Source organism: Astyanax mexicanus, chromosome 10 (assembly GCF_023375975.1).
Source record: "Astyanax mexicanus isolate ESR-SI-001 chromosome 10, AstMex3_surface, whole genome shotgun sequence".
Classification (NCBI taxonomy): domain Eukaryota; kingdom Metazoa; phylum Chordata; class Actinopteri; order Characiformes; family Acestrorhamphidae; genus Astyanax; species Astyanax mexicanus.
In genome coordinates this window covers 30931021-30949725 of record NC_064417.1, presented here as the reverse complement: position 1 = coordinate 30949725, position 18705 = coordinate 30931021, and the positions used below count along the sequence as shown (strand labels likewise).

At 41.9% G+C, this 18705-nt stretch overlaps 1 protein-coding gene across 1 annotated transcript in view; it reads left to right on the top strand.

Moving 5' to 3' along the window:
• The window catches only part of adh5 (alcohol dehydrogenase 5), a 200857-nt gene extending 182503 nt beyond the window's left edge, over positions 1-18354 (top strand). The window contains exon 9 of the mRNA XM_049483975.1: positions 18258-18354. Coding sequence (XP_049339932.1) covers positions 18258-18339 — 82 coding nt within the window. The 3' untranslated portion in view covers positions 18340-18354. The remainder of the gene's footprint in view (positions 1-18257) is intronic.
• The last annotated feature ends 351 nt before the right edge of the window (positions 18355-18705 follow it).

Below are 18705 nucleotides of genomic sequence, written 5' to 3'. Positions count from 1 at the left end.
GAAAGCTTCTCTGCTATAAACCTGAGTAATTACTGTGTGTAGGTGAGTAATTAAGAAGATCTGTAAAAAAAAAAGACAAAGAAGCTCTTAGTTACTTTCTCTCTCTCCACACACACACACAGACACACACACACATCTGGAAAAAACATAAGAGACCACTAAAAATGATGAGAAAAATTGAAAACCTCTGAAACATAATCAAGGGAAAGACAAACCAACCTAAAATCCTTGAATTTTTGTACCAGGAGTGGTTATTAAAAAGCAGTGTGTAAGACTGGTGGAGGTGAACATGCCAAAATGCATAAAACTGTGATTTAAAACCAGGGTTGTTCTACCAAATGTTGATTTCTGAATTTAAAACCTTATAATATAAACTTGTTTTGCATTATTTAAGGTCTGAAAGCTCTGCATCTTTTGTTATTTCAGTCATTTCTTAATTTACATCAACGGCGAGCATGTGGAGAGGGTCCACACCTTCCGGTTTCTCGGTGTCCTTTTCTCTGCTGACCTCAACTGGAAAGAGAACACCACGGTGGTCATCAAAAAGGCCCAGCAGAGGCTACACTTTCTGAGAGTTCTTAGGAAACACAGTTTGGACTCCAACTTGCTGCTATTGTTCTACCGCTCCTCTATAGAGAGCCTATTGACATACTGCATAACAGTGTGGTATGGAAGCTGCACCATGGCTGACAGGGAGAGACTTCAGAGAGTAGTCAGGACAGCACAGAGGATTATTGGCTGCCCTCTTCCCTCCCTGATGGACATTTACACATCGCGCTGCCTCAGCAGAGCAAGGAACACGATCAAGGACAGCACCCATCCGAGCTTTGAGCTTTTTGATTTGTTGCCCTCTGGGAAGCGCTACAGGTGCTGTTACATTTCCCCTTTTTATTTTAAATGATGTAATTAGCTCCAGGGGTTAAAAGAGGAAGTAATCAAAACTAAAAAAAATGGACTGAAACAGAACATTTCATGGTATAAACGGTGATACTATATTTACTAAAAGAATAATCAGCAATACAGACAGCGACAATGGCCAACATTTACAAGCGTCATAAACCCATACAGTGCACAACCAACAAAAAAAAAACAATAACTTCTGCTTACTCAGACCTTTGGTGGATTAGGACGGTGCCAAAGAAAATAGCAAAACAAACCAACCTAAACTACCTAACCCATAAACAAAAATACAAAAGTGGCACCCACCCCTCACCTAGTGTGTATATACAAAAAGATCCTACGTGGTGTATAAATGTAAATGGGCCCAATTATCTATCCACCAAAACAGAGATAGAGCCTACTGCAGAAGCAGAAAGCTGATGAAAGGAGGGAACAAGAGAGGGGAGCACGCGCTCACTCTCATATACCAAGAGATCCTTTGCACACATCATGCGATCGTGTCACCCAACACTCCTCCAAACATACACCAAAGCACCACTCACATCATATACATCCAATATACACTACTGCAGAAGAAACATTAAAACAACGTGCGACACCAAACGCTCAAACTCTCAGTCCTCCAGTATCTTTAAAAGCTCCGCCCTCTGCCTGCTAGCCTGCGAATTAGGGAACCAGAAGACGTTTTAAAGAGGAGAGCCCACCCCATCTTGACTGGGCCATCCACCAGCCGAAGAACTTTATAGGACGGCGAGACGATTGCTCCACGTGACAGCTCCGCCTACGATCAGAGTGACAGTGTGGGAAAAAGAGAGAGAGAAGGAGAGAAAGATGAGAAGTGGATGAACTGAACATGACAGAAAATTAGCGACTTTGCTACAAACCTTTTTTACCTTTGAAGCTCCGTAAAAATACTTTTGGGGCCCCAGAAGCCCAGGCCAGGTGATGCCCCTGACTAGTATGATAAATTTCACATGCATGATTTTTTGGTGACCCCTCCAATCCCACTTATCCCACCAAGCAGTGCATAATCCACAAGGTCCAGAGCACCTGAACTGGACCTAGTGTACCTTCTACCACCAAACATTTGGACATATAGTAGACCTTGACAAGGCCTTTACTCAACTGTGTAATTTACAGTGTAGATGCAGAGCTTAGGCCTCAGCTACTGAAAGCGGAGGAACTCTCTGCAGCTGTCAGCATTTCATTAACTTAACACTAATCATACAGCAAATTACCAATAAAATACTAATTGTGTGACCATATGCTACGAACATGAGCTGTTTTAGCCTCTGGTCTCCGTCAGAACTGGAGCAACGAGAAGCAAAACCCACCTGCATATATTGTTTTTGTTTTTTTTAGTCTCGCTCATCAGCACCTTGGACAGCGACCATGTGTTTCAGACATGGTTTGAGTCTGGAGCAGGAGTCCTAATGAACTGCTGTTGTGACATTTTTTTACTGTCTCTATTGATAGAGATGCCAGAATCTGCCAGTAGCCAGAAAACCTGAGAATGTGCATGTAAAATTATTGTAAAATTGTATGCCAAAAGTCATTGGACACCATGGAAAAGTGAGAAGTGGGTGGGTAGTGATGGTAATTGGTGACAACCGGCAAAGAATTGTTAACATGCCAGATAACATAGGGTAGAAGTATATAAACTGAACGTCAATGACATGACTGGAAATGACTGGGAATTGGGTACACCCATACCTGTACGCCTGTATAAGTTGTGAGGTGTTATATTGTAAGTAAGGTTGACTAAACACTGGCCAGTGTGCTCCCCGAAAGACAATGTTAAATATGGGAGTTGAAATAAGGGCTAAAAGTGGATGCAGATAGATGCAAATGGATGGTTCCATTTCTGAAGCTATTCCAGTGGGTGGTAATGATCGTGACCAGCTGTGTCTGGCTAGAATAGTCCATATGAACAACCAAGCAGAAATCACATCTACAATCAATGCAGAAGACCCACAGGTCAACGCAGTGTTGCTTAGCTACTATGGACAAGCCAAATTCAATTGGACATTATACAAGTTTCTGTCTATTGACTTTGACTTTTGTCTCGTATAATTCTAATTAACAATCAAGAAACAGAGCAGAGATCTCTGCAAGCTTCACTGTGGCCGTACACAATGTTCAGAATTGAATTTAAAAGGCAGGGTTTTACTGCTGTTTATTGCTGTTTATGATCGTACAGCAGTAGGTTAAGAATGACAGGCACTTAGCAATGCTTCACTTAACCTGAAAATTACCCCGCTATCATTTATTGTAAAAGATCTGTGTGTGTGTGTGTGTGTGTGCTTAACTCGCACATTTTCAACCCAGTAAGTTTCTGTAATTATTCTCCTGAACATGTTTTAAAACTAATTTAACTACAACAATATTCAGCCATTTATTAAACTGAAAAACAAAGAGTGAACGTGGCAGGAGGGAGGGGGTACTGAGATCAAATCTGGCTTTTTTTTTATTGAGTCTAAATCTTTATTTTTGTAAATCTGGCTGTGACTGTCCTCTTATGTCACTTACTTCTGTGATCATAGCAGCTCGTATTGTGTCCCATGACTTTTGCCATGCTCCACAGAAGCTAAGGAATGCTGCACTGACCTTTGGGATATATCTACTGCTAGGTCTACTACATTAAATGTGAATGTGGAGTTCTGGCAGAGTAGCTTGGACTGTGTGATGTGGTAAAGACAGTTCAACACATCACCAGAACTCATGGGAAAATACCTATTTAAAATAATTTAGGTTAAAATATAATACAGGACTGTTATTTTTTTTTTTTTTTGGGTTGCTGAAACAATGGTTTTTCTAGAGGTTTGTAATTTGGTAAAATAAAAAAACATACTTTTTTTAACCATGAAACCTCTAAAGCAGAAGCCCTTCTGCTTTAGGGGTTTCAGAGTTAAAATGATGAGTTTCTTTGATTTTACTAAATTGAAAACCTCTGGAATATAATCATGAGGAATGTGGATGATCACAATCCATCAAACCAAACTGAACTGCTTGAATTTTTGCACCAGGAGTGGCATAAAGTTACCCAAAAGCGGTGTGCAAGACTGGTGGAGGAGAACATGCCAAGATGCATTAAAAATGTGATTAAAAAACAGTTATTCCTGCAAATATTGATTTCTGAACTGTTGAAACTTTATGAATATGAACTTTTTTATTTGTACAGTCTTTTTGTTTGTCTCAATTCATGTAAATAAATTGTTTGTTTTTGCACCCACTCTCTGAAGCCACCTCATACCCATACACCTTGCTACTTAGCCTCACGAAAACCCAAAATCCCCAAACAGACAATTCACATAGTTCACATAGACAATTCAAATCAGACACTGCCATTCACAATACTTTCCAATCAGTACCAGTGACTGTTGGCCCACTGTGGGTGTTAATACCTTGGAGGAAAAGATCTGCTGCTACCGTAACTGCTGCTAGTGTTGGTGCGAAGATACCAAAAAGGACACCTTCCGAGGTCTTTTGAGGTATATTCTAAAGGTACAAGGGGAACTACTCAATATAAACCCTTTAAAACTGCCAGTTTGTCCTTTTTTACCTCATTATTTCTTGAAGAACCTTCTTTTTTCAGGTGTCCTGTAAAGATCAGATGGATCTGAAAGTGGTATAAATGAAAGGATGGTAGCTGTAGATCAGGTTTTGCAGATGGGACAACTTGAAAGCCTGAACCGGGGCTTCGGGATCTTTAATTGTGAGCGTGGGCTGAAGGCAGGAGATTTTGCAGAGGTGGATAAAAAGTGGTTCTGACCAGTACCTTAATGTGAGGTTCATATCAAAGTCGCAGAGTGTCTCTGAGTACAGGGCGAGGTTTGGTACTGCAATACCGTGGTGCTGTGAGACGGAGCCTCAGGTGACCTTTCCGTGTGTTGCTGTGGGGTCTTTCCTCTTTGACAGCGTCTGCTTTGTTCCTGCCATATAATGAAAAAGTCTGGGGAGACTGGGGGTAATATCCCAGTGTATGAAACAATCAGTGTAATTATAATGGCTTTAATAAGGGGTTGCGAGACGGAGAAATGCGGGGGCCGGCTGCCGCTCGCCGCCTAAGATTATTCCCCACGTTCCTTTGGGACGGTGCCTAATTGTTTATGAGACTGTGTTCTACACTCATAACATCTCATTTGGGGACGCGTCTCTGCAGTGGAGAAATTAAAGCATAATAGAGCCTTTAAGAGTATCAGTATATTTTATTTACATGTAATGAATTGCTTTGATTTAGTATTTTCAGGAGAGCGAGGCTCTGATTGAATTCTGCATTAATGAATGAAGTTTGTTGTTGACGGCAGCACTGCCGCCGGCCTCCAGGGCTTTGCCGCTGCCACCGTGGCTGGACTGTAATTGATTTCCTCCCTGCTTTTGTCTCCTTCTTTTGTTCCTTTTCTTTATGCTCCAACAAAAAGAGCAGAGAGGCCACTGGTGGAGCTTAATATCGTCCCACACAGAGAGAAAGAGAGAGAGAGAGAGGAATAGACTGTGAGAAAGGGAGACAGTGGAATAGATGAGAGAAAAGTGAGTGGAGAGAGAGAGAATAAATTAAATGAAGAGAGACAGAAAGAGAGAGTGTGGGAGACACTGAAAGAGAAGCAGACAAACAGAGATGAAAAAAGAGAAAGAACTCAAATGTAGGGATAGGGAGAAAAGAGAGGGATAGAACAGAAAAAGAGAGAGAAGGAAAAACAGGTCTATTTACCATAAGTTATCTTGCAAATACAAACTTTTTCGAAAAAGTTTTGTTTCCTTAAACTACAGTTCTGTGTAGAAACTTTAGATGATGTTGGCTACTGTGATTAGAAACAGTGTCCAAACAAGCAGAATGGAGATATTTAAACAATCTATACAGCCAATTACAGTCTAGTCTGTAATTAGGTAGTCACTGGGTAGCCAATTTAATGAGTGGTGAAATCTCAGTGTCACACTGACAGCGTCCACCTTATACATTATCTGGGAGCACAAACACACCAGACAGTTCTGGGAGAGCAAAGCTGAGTTTTGTGTTCAGAATTTGGCCATATAATGGTATACAATAGGAGAGGATATGGTAACATAAAGTAGTGTTGGGTATACAAGGTAGAATAGGGGATTATAGGGTAGAATATGGTAGTATAGAGTAGTACATGGGAAGTATGTATAGTATAGGCAGTATACTGTAGGCTAGTATAGGTTAGTTATGGGTATTAAAGGGTAGTATGGGGAATGTATATACTATAGGGTAGTATAAGGGGTATACAGAATATAGGGTAGTGTAGTTGAAATAGTGCAAATAGGGTATTATATAGTGAGTATAGGGTATTATATGGTAGTATAGAGTAGTGTATAGTGAATATAGGGTAGTGTATAGTGAGTATAGGGTATTAAATGGTAGTGTAGTGTAGTATATTGTAGTATAGTAAGAATAGGGTATTATATGCTAGTACAGGGTAGTGTAGGGTAGTGTATAGTGAGTATAGGGTATTATATGCTAGTATAGTGTGTATAGGGTATTATATGGTAGAAAAGGGTAGTGTAGGGTAGTATATTGTGCTGCTACAATGGTGAAGTCAGCAGTACATGTTTTCAAAACAAGTACGGACCCTGTGTGCCAGTTATCTCCCCCATTCCAGTTCTTATCAGAAGCAGAAAGAACAGGGAGTATAGGTCAGATAATGTGAATATATCCATCTTGCAGTATGTAAATTGTAACCCACAGGCTTTGGAACAAAACGCACAGGTTATTAAGTTAGCTCTACTAAATATTAGATCTCTTACAAACAAGTCCTATCTAATTAATGATTTTATTACAAATTATGGGCTTGATGTTCTGTTTTTAACAGAGACATGGTTAAATTCTTGTAGCGCTGAAAGTGTATTAATTGAGTCGGCTCCACCAAACTTTAACTTTTTAAATGTCTCACGTACCGGCAAGAAAGGTGGAGGTGTAGCTATGCTGTTTGATGATACTTTCCAATGCAAGCAGTTATCACTTGGTGACTTCACATCTTTTGAATATTTAGGCGCAGTTTTAAAAGGGACACCAAGAATATTACTAGTAATTGTCTACAGGCCTCCAAGGTACAATGCTGATTTTATTGATGATTTTACAGATATGCTGTCTTTTATTTCTACTGAATTTGATCATTTTATTGTTGCTGGTGATTTTAACATTCACATTGACAATCCCAAGGATAATTATGCCAGAGAACTCTATGATGTATTTGACTCTTTTGAACTCTCTCAGCATGTGACTGGAAGCACACACTGTCATGGTCACACTCTGGATTTGGTTATTTCGAAGGGTCTCAACATATCAGCCTCTATTAAGGATGTTGCACTGTCAGATCACTACTGTGTATTCTTTGAAATGTGGACTTCAATACACAGTGAAACCAGACAGATTAGGTACAAGAAAAGGCAGATACATGACATGACAGCTGAACTTTTTGTGAGCAAAGTGTGCTCTGCACCATGCAAACCATCAGACTCTGTAGATACTCTGCTGGATAGTTTTAACTCAAAAACTGCTAGAGTTTTAGATGAGATTGCACCAGTTAAAACCATGCCATGCAAGCAGAAAGCTCCATGGAGAAATGATGCTGCAGTTCAGCTCCAAAAGAGAGAATGCAGAAAGGCTGAGCGCAGATGGCGTAAAACCAAGCTTCACATTCACAAAGAATTTTTTAAAGATAGACTGCGTGATTACAATAAAATAATGTGCGTATGTAGACAATCCTACTTCTCTAGCATTATTAACAATAATATTAACAATAGCAAAGTTCTTTTCACTGACACTCAGATCTACATGGCCCTCTGCCCAAACAGTTTCGGTCCAATTGACTCACTGTGTAAATGCCTTGAGCAGATAAATAAATGGATGGGACAGAACTTTCTGCAGTTAAACAAAGATAAAACAGAGATTATTTTATTTGGGAATAGTAATGAGAGGCACAGACTAGCTGCCTATCTGGATTCAAAAAGCCTAAAATCTAAAGAACTAGTGCGTAATCTTGGTGTACAAATGGACTCTGATCTCACTTTTAACAGTCATGTAGTATATTGTAGTATCGTGAGTATAGGGTATTATATGCTAGTACAGGGTAGTGTAGGGTAGTGTATAGTGAGAATAGGGTATTATATGCTAGTACAGGGTAGTGTAGGGTAGTGTATAGTGAGTATAGGGTATTATATGGTAGTACAGGGTAGTGTAGGGTAGTGTATAGTGAGTATAGGGTATTATATGCTAGTACAGGGTAGTGTAGGGTAGTGTATAGTGAGTATAGGGTATTATATGGTAGTATAGGGTAGTGTAGGGTAGTGTATAGTGAGAATTGGGTATTATATGCTAGTACAGGGTAGTGTAGGGTAGTGTATAGTGAGTATATGGTATTATATGCTAGTACAGGGTAGTGTAGGGTAGTGTATAGTGAGAATAGGGTATTAAATGCTAGTACAGGGTAGTGTAGGGTAGTGTATAGTGAGTATAGGGTATTATATGCTAGTACAGTGTAGTGTAGGGTAGTGTATAGGGTATTATATGCTAGTACAGGGTAGTGTAGAATAGTATATGGTGGTATAGTGATTATAGGGTATTATATAGGAAATATGTGTAGAATAGAAAGTATATGGTAGTATATGAAGTATAGGGCAGTATAGGGAGTAGAGGACAGTAAAGGGATTGCATGTGTAGTACAGAGATAACTTTTAGGGTTACAGATACACACGTTATCCTAATATGCTAACAGAGCTGGATTGAGCCCCTCCATTGTAAACACCACACACTTTGCAAGTGTTCAGGTCCATCCTCAGGAATTTACATGTAGCAGCTGTAGTTGATGGAAACACTGATTAATTCCCATTTACTTTTATTGATTCTTCCAAAAAAATCAGATACCCATTTACAGAGATAGAGATAGAGATAAAGAGAGAGAGAGAGAGAGACTTGAAAGAAGCAACGATGTGTTACTCAGCATAAGGATGAGTGTGTGTGTGTGTGTTTGTTACCTATAAGCTACACTTAAGCAGGCACTGTTAGCCGTTACTCAGCTGTGACGGTCTTAAAGCCGGTATTGATCGGCGCTGGTTAATTAAACCCGGCTCAGATCGGAATGAGCGTTAAACAGAGCGCTGTCCGACTGAATGAGAGCGTACAGCTATCGACTCCACCGTTACTGCCTCCACCCTCACTTCCTCCTGAGGGGTCAGGAGCAGGTCACACACACACACACACACACACACACACACACACACACTCACCATACTCTGTGAGCAGTGAATGACACAGAATCCTTTACTTTTCAATTTGTGCGACAATATTCAGACCCTCATCCACAAAATCTACCCAAAAAATTTTGTAACATATTTTGTCATATATTTCCAATTTATTAAACAGCTATATAGCTGTAATATAGCTGTTGTATATCATGAATGTTATAGAACTTGTATTATGTAGATCTATACACTGAAGCTTTTATTACATAGCTGATATATCTAACTTGTATAGCTGTAGTAAAATCGTAATATGTAATATTGTTTGACATATATATTATCAAATCAAATCAAATGTATTTATATTGCACTTTTTTTTTTTACAACCGATGTTGTCGCAAAGCAGCTTTACAGAAATGTATTATACGGACAGAGAATTAGAGAAACCATTGAATATAGAACCAAGTGAAGGAATAAAGGCTGACATGTACTATCGCGTGTATTATAACATGTACTATCAAGCTAATATACAGCTCTGGAAAAAAAATAAGAGACCACTTAAAAATGATGAGTTTCTTTATTTTTTTACCAAATTAAAATCCGCTGGAATATAATCCAGAGGAAGATGGATGATCACAAGCCATCAAACCAACCTGAACTGCTTGAATTTTTGCACCAGGAGTGGCATAAAGTTATCCAAAAGCAGTGTGTAAGGCTGGTGGAGGAGAACATGCTGTGATTAAAAACTTTATGAATATGAACTTGTTTTCTTTGCATTATTTTAGGTCTGACCCATCCTCCTCTGGTCAAAAAAACGTAATGAATGTTGAAAAGTCATTACACGTCCACATGGGTCTGTGTATTTTAATACAAGCTGAATGTATGAGGTTGTTGAGTGAGGTGTTTCTAATAAAGTGGCCAGTGAGTAGAATCACAAAGTAGAGATGAAGGGGTTTCTAATATAGTGGCCAGGAAGTGAAGCACAAAGACAGGATTTTTTTTTTAAGTGTCCAGGTAGTGAAGCACTAGCTATTGGGTTTGGGTTTTCTAATAAAGTGGCCAGTGAGTGGACACACAAGGTAGTAAAAAGGGTTTCCAATAAAGTGGCCAGTAAGTGACAAACGAATTTGAGGTACCCGTTTCCAATAAAGTTGCCAAGGAGTGGACCCACAAGTTACAGAGATAGGGGTTTCTAATAAAGTGGCCAGTGAGTGGAAACACAATGTATAGATATAAGGGTTTATAATAAAGTGGCCAGGGAGTGAAAGCACAAGTTATAGAAGTATGTGTTTCTAATAAAGTGGCCAATAATTGGAAAAACAAGGTAGTGGTAAGTGTTTCTAATAAAGTACAACAAGGTATAGGTAGGGGTTTCTAATAAATTGGTCAGTGATATAGTGATGCAGTACAATGTAGATGCAGGGGTTTCTACTAAAGTGGCCAATCAGTTGATTGACAAGGTAGAGGTAGGGGTTTCTAATAAAGTGGCCAGTGAGTTGACGAACAAAATGTGCCATATATCTTTTTTTTTTTTTTTACTGTTTATAGCCAGTGCTAATACTTTTAATAACTATTTACCTCTAGATCTTTCTGTATGTCCTGCAGAGACTTATTTCACAGTGGAACTTTTGGCTCATCCTCCAAGCATTTATTATCTTGTCTGTGATGAGCAATGTGTCACAGAAGTGGACGTGACCCTCCGGCCCCACAAACCAGTGAAAATGAGGCACTGAGGCAGCGGGACATTAGTAAGATTGTGTTTGAAGACAACAGAGTAGAGTTGAAGTTGCTCTGCTTAATCGGAATTCCAGGAAAGCTTCAAGGAGGAATATATTGCACACACACACACACCCACACACACCCACACGTACACACACACACACACACACACACACACACACACACACGTACACACCAAAAGCCTCAGTGAGATTCTAAAGCCTTATTCATACACAATAAATTATTCATGACTCTATAAACTGGAGTCAAAGTCAATGATAAATGTGGCGGAGTCCATCATCCACACTTCATTAAGCCACTGCCTCTCCTTTCTAACTCGCTGTAAGAACAATAAAGAGAGGAACACTTACAGGGCACACACAGCGCGGGCAAGCGAGAGAGAGAGAGAGAAAGAGAGAGAGAGAGAGAGAGAGAGAGAAAGAGTGTGTTAGTAGTACAGAAAGTGTATAGTGATTGTTATTCTATAGGCCCTGTTCATTGTATGTTAGCTGCTGTTTTTTTCTCTGTGCATGATACACTGAATGCATAAGAGGGCGCACACACACACACACACACACACACACACACACATGCACGCAGCATTCTAGATGTTCAGTGAAGCTCAAAGCCACATGCTATAAACTTAGTGCTCTTGAAGACACCAAAGGATACTTAACAATCATGATTTACACCCAGCCATTTACACTCAGCACTCATCCAAACACATCAGTGAAAAGCGACAGCCAATCACACTCAGCATACTCTTAACCGAAAACTACCATCCACCTGGAGGACTGGATCAGGCACTGAAGAGCTGATCCAGCCATTCTTTATCTGGACAATTTTGAGAATCCAATTGTCTGAGCAATTTAGAATATCCAATTTCGAGTATCCAATTTACCTGATTGTGGGAAATCCATGTGGACACAAGGAGAATATGGAAACTCCACCCAGATAGGCACTCGAACCCAAGACCTCAGTGCTGAGAGGCATCAAATAATAACCACAAAACCATGCTAACAATTTTGAACGAGGCCTATAGCTAGTGGGCTTACACTTCAGTAGTGATGTTGCATGAGTAAGTATGCTATCTTGCAAGTTAGCATGCTAATGTGCTAACTCTAGTATATCCAAGTGGATATATAGACAAGTTAGTTCACTTGGATATCATCTATGCAATGCCAATGGCAATTATATCCAATCGAGACCAGCCTTGTATGTGTTTAAATGGTAACAGACCAAAACACTCCAAACTGAAGGTCTGATTGCCATTCGATCACATCCCACCTCTAAAATATATCAGCCAACTGACGCTGGTGCCAGCCAGCATCACAACGGTAATGATGAAGAGAGAGAGCACCACTTATGTACACTCCCAGAGAGAATCGGCATGACCTACGAAATAGCTGAAATAACTAAAAATGCAAGGTATTTTAGACCTCTTTTAATGCAAAGAAAAGAGTTCATATTCATAAAGTTTGGTGGAATAACTCTGGTTTTTAATCACAGTTTTCATGCATCTGGCCTCCACCAGTCTTACACACTGCTTTTGGATAACTTTATGCCACTCCTGGTGCAAAAGATTCAAGCAGTTTAGCTTGGTTTGATGGCTTTTGATCATCCATCTTCCTCTTGATTATATTCTAGAAGTTTTCACTTTAGTAAAATCAAAGAAATTCAGTCTCTTAAGTCTCTTATTTTTTTCCAAAGCTGTAGTCCCAAAAGAATTTTAGACACATTTTGAGCACATGTTGTTGCAATGTGATTTAATTCCATAAATCATTTTAATTGTCAAATTAAGAAAAAAATGCTGTTTTGATTCTGATTTGAATATGTTTATTCTTCACTCAGAGACTTTGCAGTGAGTGTGAGACAGTGTGAGACACAGGCAGTTTTTTTTTTTTTTTCAAAGCGATGTCTCTCACACACAGTGTTAAAGGAAATTCCACAGATATCAGAATGTATGCAGAGTTAAACTGTGCATCTACAGACATTCAGAGGGGTCTTGGCCCACTTTCATATGTAGAAATGAATTCCGATACACAACTAATTCACACATGAATGGAATTCATTTGTGCCTTTTTTCATGACAATACATTCACAATAGGGAAGAGAAAACAGTAGAGAGTGAGGGATTCATTGGTGGCATAGTGAAGTTTCATTCTTTATGAAATATTTGGGGTGATATCTGCGTATGGCCCCTTTCACATTTTTTGATGCATTAAGACGCGTAAGTAAATTACAGGAACATTGTAATCCCATCCCTTAAATCCAATCATATTTGGAAGAAAACCAGAGATGCATAAGGCCACATTATTACTGTAGTTTGTAAGGTAATTAATTCCAAAGTGCCTCGATATGTTCTGGACAGCCAAACACTGCCCACATTAATAGAAGACTCTTATTGTAATGGGTCCCCTCTCCGTCCCTGCTTCCAGAGCTGCGGCTTCAGCTCTGCTTATAATGGAAATAATGTAAGAAATCAGATTAAAAGCACCACAGGACACTATAAGAGGAAAACAAAAGCTTAAACATGAAGTTTAAATATGAATATGATGCTCTCTTTACAGCGAGTTGTAATTGCAGACGTAGGCACTGGAACTCCATGATAGCTGCTGTGATGCTGGAGAAAATGAAACCGAAACTTCACATGAAGCGCAGCTCTTTAGAACATGAGTGTCAGGAGCAAGAACTGTTCTTACCAATGTCTGAATGCCACAAATATTTATAATATTTGCTGCAAACTGATCATGAAGTGTTACATCAGGGAACAGCCACAATAAACCATCCCTGTATATTTTGTGAGGTGTTATCTTGTGAGTGAGGTTGAACACTGTCCAGAGTGCTCATGGTAAACTAAATTGGGTAAATTATGGGAACAGGAATGAAGTCTTTAAGCGGGTGTAGATTGTTGTGTGTATTTAACATTACACCATAAAATGCTAATATTACCTCCCACAGTGGACAGTGCAGTAAGTGGCAATGATGGTGACTGGCGGTGTCTGGCAAGAATTGTGAATAGCGACAAGTGACAAATGAATGACAAATGAGTCATATTTACGTTCAATGCAGAAGTTCCCGCCCACATATCCCACAGGTCGGTGAAAAATTCTTTAGCTTCCATTGGACATGGCAAAAGTCATGGGACACAACACTACCTGTTTGACTCCTTATTTATTTTTTTGCTGTACACTCTCTTACACACACACACACACACACAAACACAGAAAGCTTCATATCCGGGTTGAAGTGTTGGGAAGTGAATTTCCTCTTCACTCAAAGGGATGTTTTAATAACAGGCTCTGCCAGAGCCCTGTCGCCTGGCAACCGCCTCCTGTCAACATGCAGACTGTGTTGCCAGGGGAACAAGGTGGCATCGGGGGGAGTAGGATGGTGAGAGGTGACTGGTCACAGAGTGGAACAGTGACTGCGGGTCAACATCATCATCCTCAAACACAAGCTACAAGTGCACACACACACACACACACACACACACACACTATGACAGTAGCTGCATATACAAATATTTTCTTTCTCCTGCAGAAAAACACATGTACTGTTCCTCAGTCCCTGTCTTGTTCCATCCTCTTTGAAGAAAAGATTAAAATAAAAATGTAATGTCCTATGTCCTTGATTTTGCTAATCTGTACGTGATGGCCTCATGGTAAATACTGTAGCTATACCGGCAGAGCTGACCGTAAGTACCAGATCAGCACAATCAAGTGTGTACAGTGGGTACGGAAGTATTCAGATCCCTTTAAAAATTCCACTCTTTGTTTCATTAAAGCAATTAGCTAAAAAAAAAAACATCTCATTAATGTACACTCCACACCCCAACAGAAATGGAGCAATGTTTGCAAATTTATTAAAAAAAGAAAAACTAAAATGTCACATCATAAGTATTCAGGCCCTTTGCTCAGTCTTAAGTAGAAGCACCCTATTGAGCTAGTACAACCATGAGCCTTGTTGGGAATGTGGCAACAAGTTTTTCACACCTGGATTTAGGGATCTTGAGCCATTCTTCCTTGCAGATCCTCTCCAGTTCTGTCAGGTTGGGTGGTGAACATTGGTGGGCAGTCATGTTTAGGTCTCTCCAGAGTTCACAGAGTTGTTTTGAAGCCACTCATTTGGTATTTTAGCTTTGTGCTTAGGGTCATTGTCTTGTTGAAAGCCCAGTCTGAGGTGTAGAGCACTCTGGAAGAGGTTTTCTTCCAGGATATCTCTGTGCTTGGCCACGTTCATCTTTCCTGCAATTGCAAGCAGTTGTCCTGCCCCTGCAGCTGAAAAACTAGCCCATAGTGTCACACCTTAGTCTGTGTCTGTCCATTGTCTTTCCGTTTTTGTGGTTCCTTTCTGCTCCTGTCCTGTTCTCTATTGTTTACCTGTCATGTTTCCCAGCCATGTGCTACTATTGTGTTTTGGTCTTGTCTCCGCCTTAGTCCCGCCTTGTCATCTGTAACCCCTCCTGTCTCATTTGTAACTCTGCCCCCCTCATTACCTCCACAGGTGTCCCTAGTGTGTGCCTGTGAATGAATACCTCATGTCCATGCTGACTTGTGCACACTGCCAATGTCACAAAATTTATTTTAATCCAGCGTTACATTCATTTTTCACCAGTATCTTGTAGATGCTACTTCCTGTCGGCGGCGCGAGCAGTCGCAGCGGCTACTCCGGAAGCAAAACACGGTGCTTTTGTTTGTTTTTCTGTGTAAATAATCCGATCTGAACTCGTAATCATGCAAAAGTTTGCTATGGGAACAACTTACGACCGACAGACCCTGCTAGACCTGCAAAATCAACAAAAATCTGTACTTACAGACGGTCTAGCGGTCTACCGGCGGTCTAGCGGTCTAGACGGTCTACCGGCCAGCGGTTCCATCTCTCCTTCTCTCCAACGTTTGCTCCCTGCCGAACAAGATTGACTATCTCCGGCTCCAGCGGACATCCCAACGCGAGTTCAGAGACTGCTGTGTGTTCGTTTTCACGGAGACGTGGTTAACGAACTCCATCCCAGACTCCGCGATTGAGGTGAGCGGCATGCTATACTACCGCGCGGACCGCGACGCCGGCCTCTCGGGCAAGGTACGTGGAGGTGGGGTGTGTGTTTACATCAACACAGCATGGTGTAACAACACTGCGCTGATCTCCAGCTACTGCTCGCCGCTGGTGGAGTTTGCTGTAGTCAGAGCCAGGCCATTCTACCTGCCCAGAGAGCTTAGCAGCGTGTACATAATAGCAGTGTATGTAGCACCCAGTGCTAATGCTAATGCTAACGGTGCTAATGCTAACGCTCTGCAAGAACTGTACACTGTTATCTCCAAACTCCAGAACTCACACCCCGACGGACTGTTTATTGTAGCTGGTGATTTCAATCACAGTAATCTGAAGGCTCTGCTGCCCAGCTTTCACCAACATGTGGATTTTCCAACCCGTGGAGCTAACCTGCTCGATTTTGTGTATACTAACATTCCCGGTTCGTACAGAGCAGAGCCCCGCCCCCACTACGGCTACTCTGATCATATCACTGTCATGCTCATCCCAGCATACAGACAGCTCATCAGACGTGCCAAATCAGAGAAGAAGCAAGTTACAACCTGGCCTCCAGGAGCCATCTCTGCTCTTCAGGACTGTTTTGAGCACACTGACTGGGACATGTTCAGAGAAGCTGCTACCTCTGATGACTCCATCAACCTGGAGGAGTACACAGACTCAGTGACTGGCTACATCAGCAAGTGCATTGAGGATGTTACTGTCTCCAAAACCATCACATCCCGCCCCAACCAGAAGCCGTGGACGACTGCAGAGGTGCGTGTGCTGCTGAGATCCCGAGACAAGGCCTTTAAGTCAGGGGACAGGGCTGGCCTCCGAACAGCTAGAGCCAAGCTCTGCCGGGGGATCAGAGAGGCAAAGCGCACCTACGCAAAGAAAATCCACGCCCACTTCCAGGACACTACTGACACTCGGCGCATGTGGCAGGGCATCCAGACCATCACCAACTACAAGTCACCCCCCCCTGCTTGTAACAGTGATGCCTCCCTTCCAGATGCACTGAACTCCTTCTACGCAAGGTTCGAAGCACAGAACTACACGACAGCATGGAAGACTACAACTCCTCCAAACGATCAGGTACTGTGCCTGTCCTCAGCTGATGTGCAGAAAACTCTACTCAGAGTCAACCCACGGAAAGCCCCAGGACCAGACAGCATACCTGGCAGAGTGCTCAGAGGATGTGCAGAACAACTCACGGATGTTCTCACGGACATTTTCAACATCTCTCTGAGTACTGCAATCGTGCCGACGTGCTTCAAGACCACCATCGTCCCTGTGCCGAAGAAGTCTCAAGTGTCCTGCCTTAATGACTACCGTCCCATTGCACTTACTCCCATCATCATGAAGTGCTTTGAGAAGCTGGTCATGAGGCACATCAAAAACCAGCTCCCGTCCTCACTGGACCCTCTGCAGTTTGCGTATCGTCCAAACAGATCAACAGACGATGCCATCTCTACTGCGCTCCACCTGGCTCTCACCCACCTGGACAACAAAGACTGCTATGTTCGAATGCTGTTCATCGACTTCAGTTCAGCATTCAACACCATCATCCCTCAGCATCTGATCGGAAAACTGAGCTTGCTGGGCCTGAACTCCTCCCTCTGCAACTGGGTTTTAGACTTCCTGACTGAGAGACCACAATCAGTCAGGATTGGAAACAACACCTCCAGCACCACCATACTGAGCACCGGCGCCCCCCAGGGCTGTGTGCTCAGCCCACTGCTGTTCACTCTGCTGACTCATGACTGTACTGCAAAGTACAGCTCAAACCACATCATCAAGTTCGCTGATGACACAACTGTAGTTGGCCTCATCAGCAAGAACGACGAGTCAGCATACAGAGAGGAGGTGCAGTGGCTGACGGACTGGTGCAGAACCAACAACCTATCTCTTAACGTGGATAAAACCAAGGAGATGGTTGTTGACTTCAGGAGAGCTCCAGGTGTCCACCACCCGCTGAACATCAACGGCTCTGCTGTGGAAATTGTGGATAACACCAAGTTCCTCGGTGTTCACATTGCAGAGAACCTCACCTGGTCCCTCAACACCAGCTCCATAACCAAGAAAGCCCAGCAGCGCCTCTACTTCCTGCGGAGACTGAGGAAAGCACATCTCCCACCCTCCATCCTCACCATGTTCTACAGAGGGACTGTAGAAAGCATCCTGAGCACCTGCATTACCGTCTGGTTTGGGAATTGCAACACCTCAGACCGCAAGACCCTACAGCGGATAGTGCGGACAGCTGAGAAAATCATCGGAGTCTCTCTTCCCTCCATCGCCGAGATCTACACCACACGCTGCATCCGCAAAGCCACCAGCATTGTGGACGACCCCACCCATCCCTCACACGGACTCTTCGGTCTGATGCCGTCCGGCAGAAGATACAGGAGCATCCGAGCCTCCACTACTAGACTCTGCAACAGCTTCATCCACCAGGCAGTCAGACTTCTCAATGCACAGAGACAGAACTGAACCCCCACCCCACCCACCACTCACCCAACACACTCACACAAAACTAAACTGTACACCCCCCCCCCTTTACACTCACAAGAACTGAACTTCACCCACACACACACCCAGTCAGCACACAGAGGCTGACATGACTTTATTTGCTGCACTCTTAAAAACTATAAACTCTACCTCAGTAACTGCTGTGATTATATATGTTACAGTATGTCACACATCTCTGCACCTTATCCCCACTATACACTTATTATACCGTATCGGTACTGCACTGTCCTGTCTTTAAATTGTCTCGTCCTTTGTATTTATTGTATTTATTGTTATTTAGTGTTATAATTTTATAATTTTATGTTGCACTGTCGTCACTCCTGCACT